General features: G+C 49.4%; 2 protein-coding genes across 4 annotated transcripts; one reads left to right on the top strand and one right to left on the bottom strand.

The window, feature by feature from the left end:
- The first annotated feature begins 1,186 nt into the window (after nt 1-1,186).
- On the top strand, nt 1,187-9,598 carry POLR2C (RNA polymerase II subunit C). Its single transcript, XM_063111998.1, has 9 exons — nt 1,187-1,322; nt 1,496-1,545; nt 3,673-3,741; nt 3,895-3,947; nt 6,695-6,823; nt 7,242-7,293; nt 7,503-7,671; nt 7,826-7,900; nt 8,540-9,598. The coding sequence occupies exons 1-9, from the start codon at nt 1,237-1,239 to the stop codon at nt 8,682-8,684; spliced, it is 828 nt and encodes a 275-aa protein (XP_062968068.1). The 5' UTR covers nt 1,187-1,236; the 3' UTR covers nt 8,685-9,598.
- A 32-nt stretch (nt 9,599-9,630) lies between these two features.
- DOK4 (docking protein 4) lies at nt 9,631-17,174 on the bottom strand. Of its 3 annotated transcripts, none has more exons than XM_063111996.1 (8): nt 17,010-17,174; nt 13,313-13,420; nt 13,045-13,159; nt 12,657-12,776; nt 12,384-12,573; nt 11,486-11,624; nt 11,164-11,287; nt 9,631-11,046 (listed from the first exon to the last, which is right to left on the bottom strand). In XM_063111996.1, the coding sequence occupies exons 1-8, from the start codon at nt 17,073-17,075 to the stop codon at nt 10,928-10,930; spliced, it is 981 nt and encodes a 326-aa protein (XP_062968066.1). In that variant the 5' UTR covers nt 17,076-17,174; the 3' UTR covers nt 9,631-10,927. The 3 variants fall into 3 exon arrangements, with proteins under 3 accessions (XP_062968066.1, XP_062968067.1, XP_062968065.1); XM_063111997.1 differs by having other exon boundaries at nt 11,492-11,624; XM_063111995.1 differs by having other exon boundaries at nt 9,631-11,287.
- Between the last annotated feature and the right edge of the window lie 209 nt (nt 17,175-17,383).

Genomic DNA, 17,383 nt, shown 5'->3' with positions numbered 1-17,383 from the left:
ATACTTAGTAATTATTGCAACTCTGTCTTTGGGTCTAGGTCTTCCTGTCAATAAAATGGTGACAGACCTTTCCCCAGACCATTAGGTCCCTTGGCTGCCTTTGTCTATCACTAACCATTTCAGTGAAACATTCTTTAGCTTTAATATTTTTCTCAGCCTCTACACTAGCAGGGCTCCCTTTGCACATCTGGTTAACTCTGATTTTGGCTTTGCATTCTTCAGCCTAAGTCAGCTGAATATTGCTGGGGGATGTCAGGAGGTAATTGAATTTCAGATCTCTTCTGTGGGCCTTCCACTGGGCCCTTTTTGCACCTCTCTAATTTTTTCTATCTTCTGTCAAGTTACTGCAGTAGCTATTCCAAATTTCATTGCTTTCTCCCCTTATCCTTTCATAACACCCATCTCACACTGAGCAGACAACTGTAATTCTCAATTTACTGAGATCACACAGCCTGTAGAGCAAGGGCCCCTTCAGTGCCCTCCTCTGTCTCAGGAAAAAGTATCACTCCTTGCTAAGGCAAAGTCCTCTTTATCTTCTGGTTACTCTTCTGTCCCCTAAATATAGGCCCTGCCACATTTTAGGGGACTTCGGTAATTCTTTATTGAGCATACACACTATGTGGTGCATACAGCCAGGCACTAGGCATGCAAAGATGAAAAGCTCCTCCCCACCCACTGCAACAGAACTGTAGATGATGCATTATATTAAAGAGCATTGTATCTTTTCCTATAGTTTTCAGAAGTGCACGATCCAGACTTGAGGGTGGAAGGGAAAGGGTATATACTTATCGTACAAATATATTTTGGTAGAGTATAAACGCACTGTTAAAGTATACTTTTGTTTATTCATAGACGTATGAACGTTTAAAGCCTTCATAGTATTCCTGTGTGTACATTTAACCAGTTCTCTATCAGTGGAGAATTAGTTTTATCTTTTGCCATTACAAAATTACAAACAGTACTGCCGTGGACGTCCGTGTACATGTATTTCATGTATTCTTATTTACAACTGCAAGTTTTCTGCAGTCTGAATTCTTAGAATTGTTATTGAGTCAAAGGTGTATGCATGTTTTGCCAAATTACTCTCCAAGAGAGTTGCAGTTCCGGCCTCCGGGCAGCAGGCGGCGCTGCGAGCGAGTCTGGACGGAAGCGGCGGGGCCGCGCGGCTAACTTCCGGTGACAGCGGCGGCGCAGGTGCGGCAGGGCGGACGCGGAGGCCGGGGGCAGGTGGGCGAGATGCCGTACGCCAACCAGCCCACGGTGCGGATCACGGAGCTCACCGACGAGAACGTCAAGTTCATCATCGAGAATACGGACCTGGCGTAAGGCTACTGAGAGAGGAGGCTGGCGGCTCTGGAGCGCCGGAGGTCCGGGCCGGGGGTGGGGGTGGTGTCCTTCCAGAGCGGCCCCTGTGCCAGGGCTTTGGCTTTGGGAGCTTGGGGCCGGCCTGTGGAGGCTGCGGCGCCCTCACGCCACTTGGGTTTTGATCCTTCAGGGTGGCCAATTCTATTCGGAGGGTCTTCATCGCTGAGGTGCCTATTATAGGTAAGCGACCCCCGCCTCTTTGTTGCCAGGGCCACCAGTTCCCGCCCCCCTTTACGCCCCCCCTTCCCCCCCCCCGCCGCCCAGGCTCCTTTTCTTGGTTCCGGCTTGGGGTGGGCGTGGGGTGGGGGTGCTGAGAAAACTGCCGTGCTGGGGACTTGGTCAGACCCTGTGCCCTTGACCCAGCTATTAGGTGCCCCCTTATACTGTATATGCAATGCTGAGGAGCATGGGTTCAGGAGTGTGCTGACTTGGGTTCGAGGCCTGTTTTCACTTACTGTCTCTGAAACTTGGCCAAGTTATTAAACTGGGAGCTGCAGTTTCCTCATCTGTAACATTCGGACAGTAATGGTACTTATCGGGCTGATATCTAGGGTTAAGTGAGGTAATCTTTATTAAGTTCAATACTGGTAGATGTCTAATGAATCTGTTCCTTCAGCTGCATTTATGGAGCATACAAGTGCCAGGCATGGTGTTAGGCACCGCGAATGCAAATCTGTGTAGAACACGGTTTTTGCCCTAATGAAGCTCACAGTGAGGTTGCAGGGGAGAGATGAATCCACAGACAACGCTAATGGGAGGTAGACTTTGATCAGTAGTTCAGGAGAAACATAGCTAGAAGCGCAGTTGGCACTTACAAGAGGGAAGATCTGTTTCTGGTCTCGTTCCAGCCACTCAGCTGCAGGTATTTTATGCATTGACTATACTTGTATGAAATACTCCAAGTATTTTCTGAGTGTCAGATCAGAGAGTCTGGTTTAGGTAAAAGAAATACGAGTGTAAGCCATAGCTGCTGCATCAGGTGTTCAGACTTTAAGGAAATAAGCAAGACAAATGATTGGTAAACAAAAGAACATTGTAGCTCGTCCATCACCCTCAATTACTTCTTCACCTCATCGTGGAGCGCTGGACCTCCCTCTGCCTAATTACTTCATGCCTTGGCTTCAGTTTCGTCATGCGTAAAATAGAGGGAGTTTTATTTCATGATGTAGCCCTGACATTCTGAGTCCAGATGCCACTTTTTCCACAAATTCAGTTATGCAAGTAATATTCAGCACCATGCTAGAAATGCAAAGTCATTTCAAGACCTTGAGTCAAGGAATTTTCAAAGCTTGAGATAGAGACAAGACATCCACAAGTCTGATGCAAGGTGAAATATGACAAGCATCTTGAGGGAAGTCTGAACAGAGTTTTGCAAGAGGGGAGTTCAAAGGGAGGAAGTGATTACATTTATAGCATGGAGGGTAGACAAGGCTTGTTTTTTAGGAGGCTCAGAGGATTTTAACATGCACAGGGGAGGGTAAGCATGCCAAAGGGAGAGGCTGGGGTAGTGAAGAGGTAGAAAAGGTTGGGTCATGGTCCTTACTTGGCAAGGGTTGGTGAAAGCAATACGCAGCAATAGGACAAAGCAGGTTGGGACCTGGCTGTGTCTGGTCCTCTTCTGACTTTCATAGTGTCCATGCCCCTCATTTGGCAGTTGGGCAACAATGCTATTTGATTTTTGGATTTAATTGTTTATGTGCAAATGTTTATTTATGAATGAATAAATGTGTATTTAAGTCAAGCGTGTGTGAGAGTGCAGTCCTTATCCTCCTTCTGGTAGCAAGTGGGCTTGAAAGCCTTGCCTGCTAAAGGAATTCAGTAAACATTCATTGATTGAGTGATAATAAAGTACTAAATTGGTGATCCAGTCATTATATCATAAAATGAGGTATGTACCATAAGTCTGTGTTACTTGTGTGAAGTTTTCCCCTAACTTTTAAGTGCACAAATAGTTTGTGTTTTTCGATTTGTTGTTGGCAGAGGTAGCAGATTTAAGTGCTTCTCATGGAAATATTCAGCTCAGAGAAATATGTTTCCACTCTTGTTCTATTCTCTAAGTCAGTGTTTTTCTGTGTGATACAGTAACCCTTTGCATTAAATTCACCTGGGCAGGGATGTGGAGTCTGGTTCTTGTTAAAATGCAGATTCCTGGGACCCACTCTAGCACTGTGGAATTGGAGTCTGGCAGCCTGGCCCAGGCATCTGCAATTTAATAAGCACCAGGTGATTCCTAAATCTTGAGAACTACTGCTCTAAGCCTTTAGGTGAATTTGGTGGCTAAATTGCATGTCTCCTTCATTTTTTCAGCCATTGACTGGGTTCAAATTGATGCCAATTCCTCAGTCCTTCATGATGAGTTTATCGCTCACAGGCTTGGTGAGTGCTGGTTTTAGAAGGTTAGAGGGAGGGTATAGTGTCTGGTGCCAGAGGAGGAGGCCTCCCCCCATCTCCACCGCCAAGGAGACTTCTAAGTTCTTGTTTTGGCTTCGCTATTTGGCCTTTTTTAAAGTGCTTTTCTATGTTTTGCAGGATTAATTCCTCTCATTAGTGACGACATTGTGGACAAGCTACAGTACTCCCGGGTATGCTGTGGGATTGGATGGAATGTGGGAGTTGGGGAGAGGCTTCAGTTCTCAGAGGGATTTTTCCTGACTTCTTGTTTCAAGCGTGGACTGTATTGTAGGTTTAGAAAGACAATGGTGGAGATGTTGTCTAGAGCCTGAGGCAAGCCTTGGTCGTTGGTCCTGTTGGGGCTTCAGATTGATTAGGCTCACAGGGCATTCGGGAGTCTCATTGGCCAGCCACATAAGAGTGGAGTATCCACCATACACCAGAATGCCCATTTATACTGAACTGTGGGGGCTGTTCCTTCCAGAGCATCTCTTCCCAGTAGCAGGGGCGTAGGAGGCTAACGGGAGTCAATGGAAGGTTGGGGTGCGTGAGGGCAAGGAACAGAGGGAGTGAGAACTGTCCCACAAGAGTGACACCCAAGGGACTTAAGTACTAGTGTCTGCCACATTCATGCCTCTCCCCCATAGCTGGTGCTACTCTTGTTGTCTTACCTCCTTTCTTTTGGGTAATGTTTCCTTTCTCCGATGACATGTTAACAGGCCTTCAGACTAAGGAGAGAGTGGGATAGGATTAGATCATCCTTTCACTGGGGCTGCATTAAATAACAGCCTGAGACTGTTTGCCTCTTGATGGCTTTGGGTGATCCTATCCTAAATCAATCAATTTTCTAATATTTCCAAAGGCATGTCATTTTTGTGGTGGCTAATTTTTTTTTTTAATAGAATTTATTCTCATAGTTCTAGAAACCAGAAGTACAGAATCAAGGTGTCAGCAAGGCCATGTTCCAGTGGTTCTAGGGGACAGTCCTTTCAGCTCTGTTCTTCCCTGGCTTTGTTTTTCTTGGCGGCTTGGCCAGTACGGGGATCCACACCTGTGACCTTGATGTTATAAGATTGTGCTCTAACCAGCTGAGCTAACCAGCCAGCCCCTGTAGTGGCTAATTTAATATATATGTATCTTGTAAATATATACAAGGTACTTAAAAAAGTTCATGGAAAAATAGAATTAAAGGATAATATGAATCTTTCTATGAGCTTTTTGAAGTGTTCTTGTAGCTTGTAAATTTATACATGAGTCCTTCAAAAAGTTCATGGAAAAATGGAATTAAAAAATAGTGCAAGTCTTTCCATGAACTTTTTGAAGACCCCTTGTATGTATTTTTTAAAATAAATATTCAAGCATACAGAAAATTGTGGAGCTGATACAACAAATGCCCACCTCACAACTTATCTTTTAACATTTTGCCATATTTGTTTCACATCTCCAGGTTTTTGTTTTTAAGAAATAAAACATCACAGATATTGGTGGGGACAGTTGTACAACCAAGAGCAGTTTGGCAATATGTTGTATAAAGACATGCACGTCCTATGACCTAACAGTTCGTTCCATTTAATTTTTTTCTAGTATTATATTTAGTGAATGAAGATGGTGTGGATCTTTTTTTTTTTTTTTTTTTTTTTTGCTTATCTTTTTCTGAAAATCTACAGAAAAGTTGAAAAAATAGAATAAACACTCATTTAATTTTCATGAATAGTTACCAACTGTTAATATTTTAACATTTGCTTTATTTTTCACGTGTTATTTTTGCTGAACTATTTGAAAGTAAGTTGCAGATATGACAATTCATTCCCAAGTATTTCAGTCTGCATCTTCTAAGAAAATAAGGATATTTTCCTACATAACCACACTATTATTGTGCCTAAGAAAATTAGCATTAATTTGTAAAGTCTATATTCAGTCCATATTCAGATTTTCTTAGTTGTTCCCCAGAATGTCTTTATTGTTTGTTTCTGGGTCTGTGATACAGTCAAGATTCATTTGGTTGTTATAGCTCTTTAGTCTCTTTTGATTTTGAACAGATTCCTCTCCTTTCAGTACACTTTTTTTTTTTTTTTTTTTGAGGTTGTGTACCTTCTCATGTTGTTATCTCTCATTACATTTTGATTCTTAACATTTAGTATTTCTAAGAGTGATTCAATCTTGAGGGTCTGGGTCGCCTTCCTGCCTTACCTGTGTATGACTGCAGACCACGCAGGTGTGACCTCTAGTTGTTTCTTCTCTCTCATCATCTCACAAACATCAGACGTATGTTGGGTTTTCCTCACTGGTGTGAGGGAGAGAACAGTTTGCTTGATTACATTGTAGTAACTCTCTTCTTGGCTGAAGTTAAACTGCAGCAGATAGTCCCTAACATGGGAATAGGCTGATTCAAGAGTTGGTTGTTTAAAGGATGGCAAAATGTTGAAAATTATGGAAGTTGGGTCCTGGTTACATGGTGGCTCTTCTCTATTTCTGTGTATGTAGGAAATTTTCCATAATAGAAAGGTTGTTTTTAGAAAAGGTAAGTTGTCTGGAACTTGAAAGTTACTTTTTTCTATTGTGGGTGGTTGCATTCCCAAGCTGGTGCACTTGGCTCATGGGAAGCTGAACTATACGGTATAAAAGCATCCTTCGTTCCCTAATAGCCTTGGTTCTCTGAGGAACTCTGAGGGCCAGAGTGAGATGTTTGGTCTCCTGGTGGTAGCCTGGCAGCTGGTGAGGGTGGAAAGGAAACATGCATATAGGTTGTCTCTAAACTTGAGCAGATGTTCATATGAGAATGGTATGCCAGACTGTCACAGCCACAAGTGCCTGAAGATTGTGATTAACCCTTTCCTATAGATGAAGAAACTTAAGGAACTGGGTATTGGAAGCAGGGAGCCGAGTCAGGATTCACCAACTCTCCACAGACTCATTTCTGCTTCTCCTACTGCCTCAGGACTGCACATGTGAAGAGTTCTGCCCTGAGTGCTCGGTGGAGTTCACCCTGGACGTGCGGTGCAATGAAGACCAGACGCGTCATGTCACGTCTCGAGACCTCATCTCCAACAGCCCCCGGGTCATTCCGGTCATTGTCTGAGAGCATCCTCCCTACCCGGGGCCTTTGATCTTCTCTCTCTGGCTCTAAGTGGGCCAGATTGGGGTGGATGCTTATAAGATCTTGACCTTCCCTGTTACCCTCTGCCTTAAACTGATGCCTAGAAGTGCTAATTCTGTATTATTCTTGGGTAGAAGCATCATTGGTGATGCGTGCCCTCTGTCACTCAAGGATCTTTTTAAAGGCCATGGAATTTTTTTGACTGAAAAATTCATTATCATACCCTGAAGTGATGATTGGAGTCCTAGGAGGCAACTCTGCCACCTTCTTTTCATGCAGCCTTTCCCTGGTTGACAGATTGCAATCTAGAGATGCTGGGAGATGGTTGCCAGAGGAGGTAACCTGGGAGGTGAGCAGCTAATAATGCTTCTGTTTGGGCTCCCTACAGGTGACATCCCGGAACCGAGATAATGATCCCAATGATTATGTGGAGCAGGATGGTAAGGGGCTGGAGTGAGTGTGCAGACGTCTTCCTGACCTGTTGCTGTGTGGGCTAGAGGGGAGCAAAGACCAGACTTCCTGGTCTCCTTGTACATTGGCTTTAGACCCATTTTTCCAGTTGTATGTGGTCTTCCATTGGCACTCCAGGTCAGAATTTGCAGAACCATGCCTCTCCTGGCCCTTAACTGACTCACACCTCTCCCTGCAGACATCCTCATTGTCAAACTGAGAAAGGGCCAGGAACTGAGACTTCGGGCCTATGCCAAAAAGGGCTTTGGCAAGGAACATGCCAAGTGGAACCCTACTGCAGGGGTGGCTTTTGAATACGATCCAGACAATGCCCTGAGGCACACAGTGTACCCCAAGCCTGAGGAATGGTATGGTTCTATGGGGAGTGAAGGCAGGCATTTAGTCTTCGGGGTGGGGGTGAGGGTGGAAATGGCTAATGGCTGAGATGAAGAAGGCTCTCTATTAACCTATGTGCCTGAAAGCCATAGTGGGAACCTTGTGCTGACCTGTGTTTGACCTCAGGCCAAAGAGTGAGTACTCAGAGTTGGATGAGGATGAGTCCCAGGCTCCCTATGACCCCAACGGCAAGCCAGAGAGGTAAGACCCCAGTCCAACATGGCAAGGTAAAGTGTGTAAGAATGTATGGTTTGGGGGCACGCTCTGAATTAGGCAGTTCCTTTCCCTCATGTCCCAGTTCTCATAAGCCGAGGAGGGGCCATTAACTGCTAAACTAAACCCGTGATATGTACATATTCCAGGGCTGGTCATTATCGCCTTTTTGGTCACTATGAGAAAGAGGGGCTCTCTTCATTATCCAAGTTACTCCTGTTCCGATTTTCAGTCCCCAAAGAATAGGCTCTTCAGGTCCAAGCTAGGGGCAGAAACTGACCAATTCATTCCCCAGTGACAAATATGAAGGGGCTATATATAGCACATAGTCACTGCTCACTTGATTTTCTACATTATCCCCAGTGTGGAATACATATATACATACAGAATTGTTTTAGGATTTTCACAGTACCTTTTTGAGGTATCTAGCCTCCTTGTGGTTCTACAAACTGGGTTGGAATCACTCTGTGTAAGAGGTTTTAGATAAAGGGAGGTCAGCCCTGGGCCAAGGTCAAGTTCCTCGTGGGAATGGAGTTAAGACCTATAGGGAAGAAGGGTTGTCCATGGCCAAAGCTCAGGCTGGCCTGCCTGCCTCATGAGGGTTCTCACTGGACTCTTGCCTCTCAGGTTTTACTACAACGTGGAGTCTTGTGGATCTTTGCGCCCTGAAACCATTGTCCTCTCAGCCCTCTCTGGACTGAAGAAGAAGCTGAGTGATTTACAGACTCAATTAAGCCATGAGATCCAGAGTGACGTACTAACTATAAACTAGCTTCAGCTTGCTTGTTTCAACAAAAAGGGGATTCGAACCAGCAGCTGGATTTCAGGTCTCTCTTGAGACTCTTCTAGTTTCTGAGATCTGGACTGCTGTTGCTAAAGCTTCTTGGCAGGTCTTCAGTACCAACTAGAAGGGGGTCATAGTTAGATCTCAGGTATGCCATTGGTGTTTAGACAGAACGGTTTTTTACTAGACATTTAGCATCCCTGGCCCTGCCTGCTGATTGCCAGTAGTGCTCCCAGAACCCAAAACATGCCTTCCATCCTGTTTCCTAATGTGCTTGTAGGGGCCATACTGCTTCCCTGTTGAAAACCACTGAGCTGAACTTCTCCTCTCCTGGTCATTCCAGCTCTTTAAATCCTTTCTGTCCAAAAGGACAAACTCTTCATAGTTGTACCTTAGGTTTCTGATGTTAGGATTGAGTGCTAGAACCTTCATTTAGGGTGCCTATAAACCCTTCCAGTCCTTTCTCCAGGGCCAGCCTACTGGCACTTCGAATTCCCAGGTATCCCTAATTTGAGAAGTAACCCTTTGGGAATAGAAGACCCTGGCTGGCCCCTCCCCTCATAAATAAGCACAATGTTTCATTCTCTATCCATCAGTAATGAACTCTTTCACTGCCAATAGCCTGATCACTTAGTTTAGTGGTGGTGGTGATGGTGGCAGCAGTGGTGGGGGTTGGGGAAGAGCAAGGGCCCCCTCTCACATATTTCCTTTCTCCTTAATGAAGGCTCTGGGCCTGACCCCTTAGCACTATCTCTACGTAGGAACATACCCAGTGCAGTTAATTAGGCAGCCTGGAGAAAACCAGAGATCAGTACAGAAAGGAAGAAATGTATTTATTGATTAACAGTAGTTGTCTTTTTAAAAGTTTTTATTTTTGGCAATAAAGAGCACAACAAAATCTCCTTCATGCGTCATCGTGCCACTAGCTGAGCCAGCCAGCTCTGCCTCCCCATCCCCCACCCCCACCCCAAGGCCTTTGGAGCCCAGTTCCCCTCTTTAGGCTAGCTTATTCCTCTGTGTGATCATTCCTGGGTCACGTTCAGAGCTAAGCTGGCTGCGCCACCTCCCTGGCTCTAGGGCTTCTTTGGGAGGGGGCCTTTTGCTTTATCCTGCCACAACTTGAATAGTGGTTATTTACAAGGTCTATTCCCACAAATCAGAACCCTAAAGTATTAAAAACAAAAACAAAAAAACCGAACAACTAAAGGTTTGATGTGAATAGAAAGATAGCCCTTCTGCATGGTAGTCATAAATACCAGCACTAGAAAATCAATTGCTTTAATTGCGTTTCAGCAGGGAGCCTCAGCACCATGTGGGGAGGAGGAAATGGGAAGGTCTTGGTTTCTGAGTGCTTTTGGCTGGCCATAGGGTGGCCAAACACAGGGCAGAGGGGCTCCCTCTGGTGGGGCATTGCCCACCCCTGGTCAGTGAGGGGGCAGCAGGGGTGCTCCCCACAGCAGCCCTGCTGCGGCCTTCCCTCCTGGCCTGGCCCTGGGCAGGAACGAGCTCTAGCTATCCTCCACTTGGCCAAGGTAATCAGCACCCCCACCCTGAGGGCGTCTTCTCAGCCTACTAAGCAGGAAGAAGCCTGTGCAGAAGTTACATTTTAAAACCAGATTTTCACCTGAGGCATCAACCAGATGTCACCTCTGCCTAAAACTCCCAAGTTCAAGGCTGCCAGATGGCACAGTGGAAGTCGATCCTTCCGGTGCCACTTTAGGCCCAGAGGAACCGAGGAGCCACCTGCTGTCTTGGCCCCTGGTCTGCTTGGGAAAAGCCAGTGGTCAGAGTACCAGCCTTGAGTTCTGATTGTCCATTTTCTCTGGCCCTGGCAGCAGGAGGGCTGTACCATGAAGGACAGGGAAACAACTGCCCTCATACTCAACAACATCCTTGACCATGGCTCAGTCACGGGATTAAAAAATGTGTATGTGTTGGCAGGGAGGGATAGAGGGGGAAATCTCATTAATGTAGAATATGTCATAAGCCATATATATTAAAATCATTAACAGTATATAGTTCCACGGTAGCTCTAGCCCCTCACACATGCTCAGGTGATGTGGCCAGCCCTTTGCCTTGGTCCAGCCTCACCCTTGGGGGCAAGGAAGGGACAGCTTGCTCCCTTTCTCCAGGCTCTTGGCCAACGGCCCCTTGAGGCTGTCCACGGTACACTGCAGTCAGCCCTGCAACTGGTGGCCCCCAGCAGTCATCAGTGTGTGCCAACCCTGTTGTCACTGGGATGGAGTTTTGGCTTCGCTGCTGTCCCCCTGGCTGGACTTTGGCTTTAGCAGGATGAACCTGTTGAGGAGGTCCGTTTCTGAGCTGGCCTGGGCTGCCCCATACCCCTCACCTGTGGGTACAGAAGCAGGCTCATAACACAGATCCAAGTGGAAAGACCCCTGCCCAGTAGGCCTTATCCTCCACAGAGCCTTCTGGCAGGTGGGGCTGGGGCACAGCAGCAACTCACCGGCATAGCTGGAGGCTTCAGCAATGTTCTGGGAACCTGTGATGTGGTGCCAGTAGGCACTGCGGGGCAGCATGGTAGTGGGTGTGCAGGGATATGAGTAATGTTCCGTGCCCTTGTTCAGCAGCTGGGGGGGCAGAGAAGAGGGTCCCTCCCATTAGCTCTGGGGGCAGTGGCTTACATTATCCCTGAGCAGCCAGCCCAAGACCCTGCCTGCCTGTACTGTGTATACAGTAACTAGAGACTTAGCTGGCAGACCCCAGGCTCCTGGGCCTGTCTGCCCACCCACCTCCCATGTACCCTGGACTGATGTCCACTGCCTCACCCTCACATTCTTCTCCATCTCCAGCAGGACCCGCTTGTGCTGCTCGGCAATGGCCAGGGTGGCACTGTGGACCCGTTGGTAAATCTGTTCCCCCTCCTGTGTCTGGAACGTGTAGAGCCCTTCCCCAGCGTCGCACATCCTGGAGACATAGGTGGCACGGAGGGCAAGGTGGTGGGGACCCCACCACTCCTGTGCATGTGTTTGGTCAGGCTCTCCCGTATCACAAGCTGTGGCTACACCCCACGCCCTCTGGGGAACAGGCAGGGCTGTGGTCTGGAAGTCTGACCACACAGTACAAATGTGCTGAGTGTTTTCTGTGTGCCAGATGGTTGTCTAAATGCTTTACAAGAATTAACCCATTCTGTTTTCACAACCACCACCACCTTCTCGTCTATGCACCGTTAATAGTTTCCTCATTATTATGCATTTTCTCAAACCATTTTACACATGAGGAAACTGAGGCATACAGAAGAATAGTAACTCAACCAATGTTATAAGAGGATTAAACAGAGTTTAAGTCTAGGCAAGCTGACTCCAGAGTTCAAGCTAAGGGATATCCAGTCCTCACCATAATTCTATGAGGTTAGGTACTTTTACTGTCCCCTATTTGACAGATGAGGAGACCGAGGCTTCAGTCTACAATTACATGGCTGGTATGTACCAATGCCAGCATTTGATTTGAGCCCAAGCAGTTTGACTTGGTAAACAGCTTCATTTGATCTTCCTGCCATGGGCAATTTACTTCTCTGAGCCTTGAGTTCTTCATCTGTAAAATGGGAATATTACATTCCCCTTCGGATTGCTATGCTAATAAATAAAGCACAGTGCCTGACACAGTGAATGGAAGCCACCATCATGTCCATGGCAGGATAGGGGTGGGGAGGTGAGAGGGTCCTACCTGCCAGCCTCGAAGGTAAAGCGTGTGGCATCCCGGCCATAGCGGCGCAATGAGCAGAGGGGCCATGAGACAAGCTTCACGCGGGGGTTGTGGATGTCCCAGAGGTAGATGTTCTCATGGGTGATCTGCAGCTTGCACTCGCCATACACATCCAGGTTGGGGCAGGGCAGCAGGAAGACATTGAAGCGGTCTGGAGCAGGAGAGGACAAATGAGCCAGAGCTGCCTGAGATGGGGGCCTCTTCCCTCTCCCCACCCCCACGGCCAGGCCTCACCTGTCTGCTCGCACTGCACCCCTGGGGCCAGGAGGTCGGGCTCTCCCAGACTGATGTCGTTGAGCCGTGACCCCAGACACTCCACAGAGAGCGTCTTGTACCACTCCTCCGCCTCCAGCTCTGGAGAAAATCATACCTCATCATGCTGCCAACTCAGGTAACCCCGCAGCCAACCCATCTGCATCAGCCTCCGTTATCCCACCATGCAGATTCTGCCTGCCTGCCCCACCTCAATCCTGGGGGCCTGCTCCCTCATAGGCACCCCCCAACCCCACACACATCATCATCTCCAGCCAGGGTTAGCCCTGCTCTCCCTCTTTCTGGCTGGACGGCTGACCACGACCAGTCCAGGGGAAGCCAGATGGAGGCCTGCATGCTGGCACCTCACCTGAGTCACACGTGAAGGTACGCGCTGAGTCGTCGGTGAATATAATGGCAACTGCCTGCCGTTTGGTCTCCTTGGGGAGCCTCGTGACACACTTGACATTGCTGATTTCGGTCACCTAGGACAGCATCCACAAGGGACTTAGCCATGCTGGAGCATGTCACTCTGCATTCCCCACAGCTCTGCCACCCCAGGAGGGGGTATGCTCTTGGACCTCAGGATTCAGCAAATCATCTTTGCTTATAGGTTGGAGGAACCCAGGCCCCCTCACCTTGGGGCAGCCTCGGAGGCACACTGACTTCTCATCTGGATACTTCTCCAGCCGCTGGGGCCCCTTGCTGGAGGATTTCCGGAACACCAGCCAGCACCTCCGGTAGATCTGTGGAGCAAGATGACGGGATCAGGCCTCCCTGGACCACTCCCACCCTATCCAACATGGCCCTGCAGTTACCCCTGCCTGCCACAGAGGGCAGTGCCACACAACCTTCCATTGAGCCCCAGTCCTGGAGCAAACCTGGGGATGATAGTCTCCAGCAGTGACAACTCCCTGTGGGGAAGGCCCCCTCCCCGTATTGAAAAGGTAGTCATTTCTTGGCTGGTTCCAAAAAGCTGTTCCACAGAGGGTGCTCTCCTGAGTTACCGTTTACTGTGAGCACAGCTCTGAGTTTAATGTAAGTAGCTAACATGTACTGTGCTTTCTATTCATGCACTTTGTTATTAGCACTCTTCAGTTTCAGGGTCACTCTTGAGGTTGGTTCTGTTATCATCCCCATTTTATAGATGGGAAACTGAGGCACCAAAAAGTTAAGTAACAGCTAATAAATGGCAGAGCTGGTATTTAAAACAGGCTGTCTAGATCCAGAGCCGATCCTTGTAGTCCACTGTACGTGCTGTTCTGGCCAGGACTCCAGTAGCACCAGCACAGCAAAGGGAATCTCCTAGACACAGGGATTAGACCCTTGCCCGCTGCCAGCCTCGTTCTCAGAGCCAGATGAGGGCTCTTGATGCTGGCAATACCAGTCCCCCACCTTGTCTCCAGGAGCTTTCACTCACCCTCTCTTTTCATCCTCTTACCAACCCTAGAGTATAAGGAGCAGAGTTACCTCTCTATTCCAGCTGGGAAACCAGAGGCTCTCAGAGGTAAAGGGGCAGAGCTAAGGACCCAGGGTTACCCCCACAGCATGGTGTGTTCTCTCCTTGTCCCAACCACTGTCAATGCCCTGTGACTTAAACCGCCTAAATTCTCTATTGCTTCGTGGACTCCTCTTGAGGGGCAAGGAGCCAAGGGGTGAGGAAGTGACCATTCGCTAGGGTTAAAGGGACAAACTAGCCTATCAGGCACCTTGAGGGGTGGCCCCAGACACCTGCCTGAGCTGTGGACTCTTCCTTCCACAGCCCCTCTCTCCTGCCTCAGGCTCTCTTGCAGCCCAAAGTCTGTGACTGGGGTTTACCTACTCCATTCAGCAAGCACTCCAAAAGCCTGGCAGAGCCTGTTCCCCAAGCATTTCTGGATTTCCTCTTACTGGCAAACAGTAGGAAGGCTGAGGGGTGGTCCAGAGCAGAGCAGGCAAGGGAGACCTCTGGGCCACAACCCCAAGGCCCTGCCCCCTCCTCAGCCCTACTCTACCATGGGTATGCCAGGTCCTTGGCAGAAAGGTTCACAGGATGCAGTGGGCCTAGGAGTCCCAATCTCAAATCCCCATGCCCTCTAAGCCACTCAGAGCCAGGCCGTTTCTGACTCCTGTCTGGGACCCCCGTTAGCCTCTGGCTTATCTATCTAAACCATAGCCGCCCTTAGCTCTCAGCTGCAGAGTTCCTTTAAGGCAGAAACTGTATTTTAATCTCAGAATCCTCACTCATATCCTGGTAGCCTCGTTAACAGAGCTCTTCCAGACAAGTGAATGACCATTTAAGGGACAGTGAATGAATGGATGGATGGATGAATGAATGCTGCCGACCCAGATACACCCTGTCAGGTTGGGTTCCATGCAGCCTGCAGCAGCAGGGGCAGAAGTCCTGGGTGCCTGAGCACGCTGGTTGCCTGGTTACAGGCTACACACTCACGCAGCCCCAGGGAGCTTCGGTGCTCAAGAGCCCTCCTTCCCACTTCTCACAGGTCTTTGATCAGTGCTTCAGAAACACTCTGACAGCTCTGCCACGGGAGGAAGGTCCTGGCAGGTAGGAGGTTCGGCTCCTGAGCTCTTTGCCTGGGGGTGACTGCAGCCCCTCACATCAGAGGAAGTGAGATTCAGGTCTGCAGAAAGAAGCTGAATTCCCTGCATGGGGGTGGACCACAGACGGGGCCTGGCCACACCCCACTTCCCAACCCCTTCCCCTGGCTGTGCCCACTTGTTGGCTACTTGGGTGCTCAGGTCTCCTTCTAGAACAGGTCTGAGACTAAACCCAAGAGGCTGCCTCTGTGGCCAGTGCCTTCCCGGCAAGCTCTGCCCTGGACAGGGCCTCAGCCTAGCTGACCCCTGGAGACTTCTAGGTCTGGAGCCATAGGAATAAGGAGCGATGTTAGAAGCTGGGCCCCTGCTGCCTTAACCTCCCTAGCCCGGCTTCAGGCTCTGTCTTTGTTCTGTGCTCCTACTCTGAGTCAGTGGGCTGAAACCCCATCTCAGGAGAAGAGTGAAGTGGCTGATGGCTGCCAAGGCCCATTCTCCACCAGGCTGGGGCCCAGGTTGGGCTACACATCCAAATCCAGATAAGACTCCAAACATTGCCCATCAGCTCAGCCCTGCTTGATTGATCACCCACCTGGCAGTGAAGCTACTGGCCCCTGCCCAGACAGAACACACCATACAGGGGCCCTTGGGGCCACAGGAGGGGAGGACGGGCAAGAACCACCCCTCTCCAAGGCCAGCTCTGCTCTGTCTGGTACCCAGGCAGGGAAGCCAGGTATCAGATCCTGGCTCCTCCCGTCCTCAGCTTCCCCCACCCCACTCAGGCTGAGCCAGGAAGCCTTGAGCAGTCTGATCATCCCACCCCCACCCCATCAAGGCAATGGGGTGGGGAACAAGGAGGGACAGGGTTCTGGGGAAAACACAAGACTTGGGCGATCTCAGTCACCCAGTCACCAGGGCTTTCTTTCATACTGGGAAGGGGGCAGCTGCCAGACCTCTCACTGGAGGTGGGAGGAGGATTGGCAAGAGAATGGAGGCAGCTCTCTCAACCTCACCAGGATCATTAAGTTGGTCCCTGGGGCCCCTGCCCATGCCTTCTGGGGTGTCTTTACCATTGGGAGCATACGGGGGGGGTACATGCCCTATAAGTCCACATCTCTGTAGCCCCTCAAAGCCCTCAGCTTGGGGCCAAGCATCAAGCAAGCACAGAGCCACCTGACAACAACTTGGAGGGAAGGAGTCTGTCCCAGGGCAATGGGCCATTTGCCCTAACTTCTTACTGATAAACCCCATAAATAGCTTCTGGGCCCCCCCCTCCCCAACAAACCACTTTCCTTTGCAAACACTTCTTTAACATTAAGAACAACAACCCAAAATATGATGAATACCCACATGCAGAAAGCAGCCGGAAGCAGGGGGGGTGATGTATTTAAGAGAAAAGAGGCCAGGAGAGGTGATGGGAGACAAGACGAGGTGATGAGAAGGAGGCGAGGGAGGGAAGGTGAGAAGCTGGGCTTCTGCTCAGACACAGCCCAGCATTTCCAGTCACTCCTGCTGCTGCTGCTGCTGTGGCGACAACTTCAACAATAGCAAGGGACCCGCCTGCCCATCGGCCACCACCACTGCTGGCCCAGTGGCTAGGATGCCAGCGAGCCCTGGTGGGGTGGGGGATGCAGCAGGCAGAGCCGGGCCCAGGCACATGCCAGGCAGCCACTGGTGAGAAGCCCCGAGACCACAGACACACGATTCATGCTGGCAGCCGGCGCACCCCCAACCCACCATGCCTCCAGACAGAGTCCTCGGGCACCCATCCCTGGCAGGGCCCCGCCAAGGCTCACTCACCCCGAGCTTCCTGCTTTTCATCTTCACGTAGCCTTGCTTGACAATGTCACTGAAATTGGTCGCCATGGTTTCCCCACTGTCTTTGGGGCACTGGGTCCTGGCAGAGGCAAGGGGAGGGATGCCCAAGTGGCCTCGGTTTCCGGCTTCTGTGATCACCTGTTCAACACGCTCCGTCCGTTGTCGTCGGGGCTGCCCGCTGCCGCTCTGGGCTGCTCCTCACCTAGCCAGCCTCAGCATTGTTCTAGCAGCTCCTTCGCCCAGCGCCTGCTGGAAATAAAAATGATAGGGAGATTAGAGGCAGTAACATCTTTCTCTTCCCCTCTCTGTCTCGCTCTCTTTTTTCCTTCCTCTTCCCACACTCCTCCCTCCCTCCC

Source organism: Cynocephalus volans, chromosome 10 (genome assembly GCF_027409185.1).
Source record: "Cynocephalus volans isolate mCynVol1 chromosome 10, mCynVol1.pri, whole genome shotgun sequence".
Lineage (NCBI taxonomy): Eukaryota > Metazoa > Chordata > Mammalia > Dermoptera > Cynocephalidae > Cynocephalus > Cynocephalus volans.
Note: the sequence above shows the minus strand (reverse complement) of the source record. Positions and strands in the feature narration are given on the sequence as shown.

What these genes read in the sequence shown, in the direction of transcription:
- POLR2C (XM_063111998.1), top strand. Translation starts at nt 1,237, where the DNA reads ATGCCGTACGCCAACCAGCCCACGGTGCGGATCACGGAGCTCACCGAC. An exon ending in ATCGAGAATACGGACCTGGC is followed by an intron (nt 1,323 to 1,495) that starts GTAAGGCTACTG and finishes TTGATCCTTCAG; the next exon opens with GGTGGCCAATTCTATTCGGA. An exon ending in ACAAGCTACAGTACTCCCGG is followed by an intron (nt 3,948 to 6,694) that starts GTATGCTGTGGG and finishes CTACTGCCTCAG; the next exon opens with GACTGCACATGTGAAGAGTT.
- DOK4 (XM_063111995.1), bottom strand. Translation starts at nt 17,075, where the DNA reads ATGGCGACCAATTTCAGTGACATTGTCAAGCAAGGCTACGTGAAGATG. An exon ending in GCCTCCGAGGCTGCCCCAAG is followed by an intron (nt 13,160 to 13,312) that starts GTGAGGGGGCCT and finishes ATGCTGTCCTAG; the next exon opens with GTGACCGAAATCAGCAATGT. An exon ending in AGATGGAGAAGAATGTGAGG is followed by an intron (nt 11,288 to 11,485) that starts GTGAGGCAGTGG and finishes CTGCCCCCCCAG; the next exon opens with CTGCTGAACAAGGGCACGGA.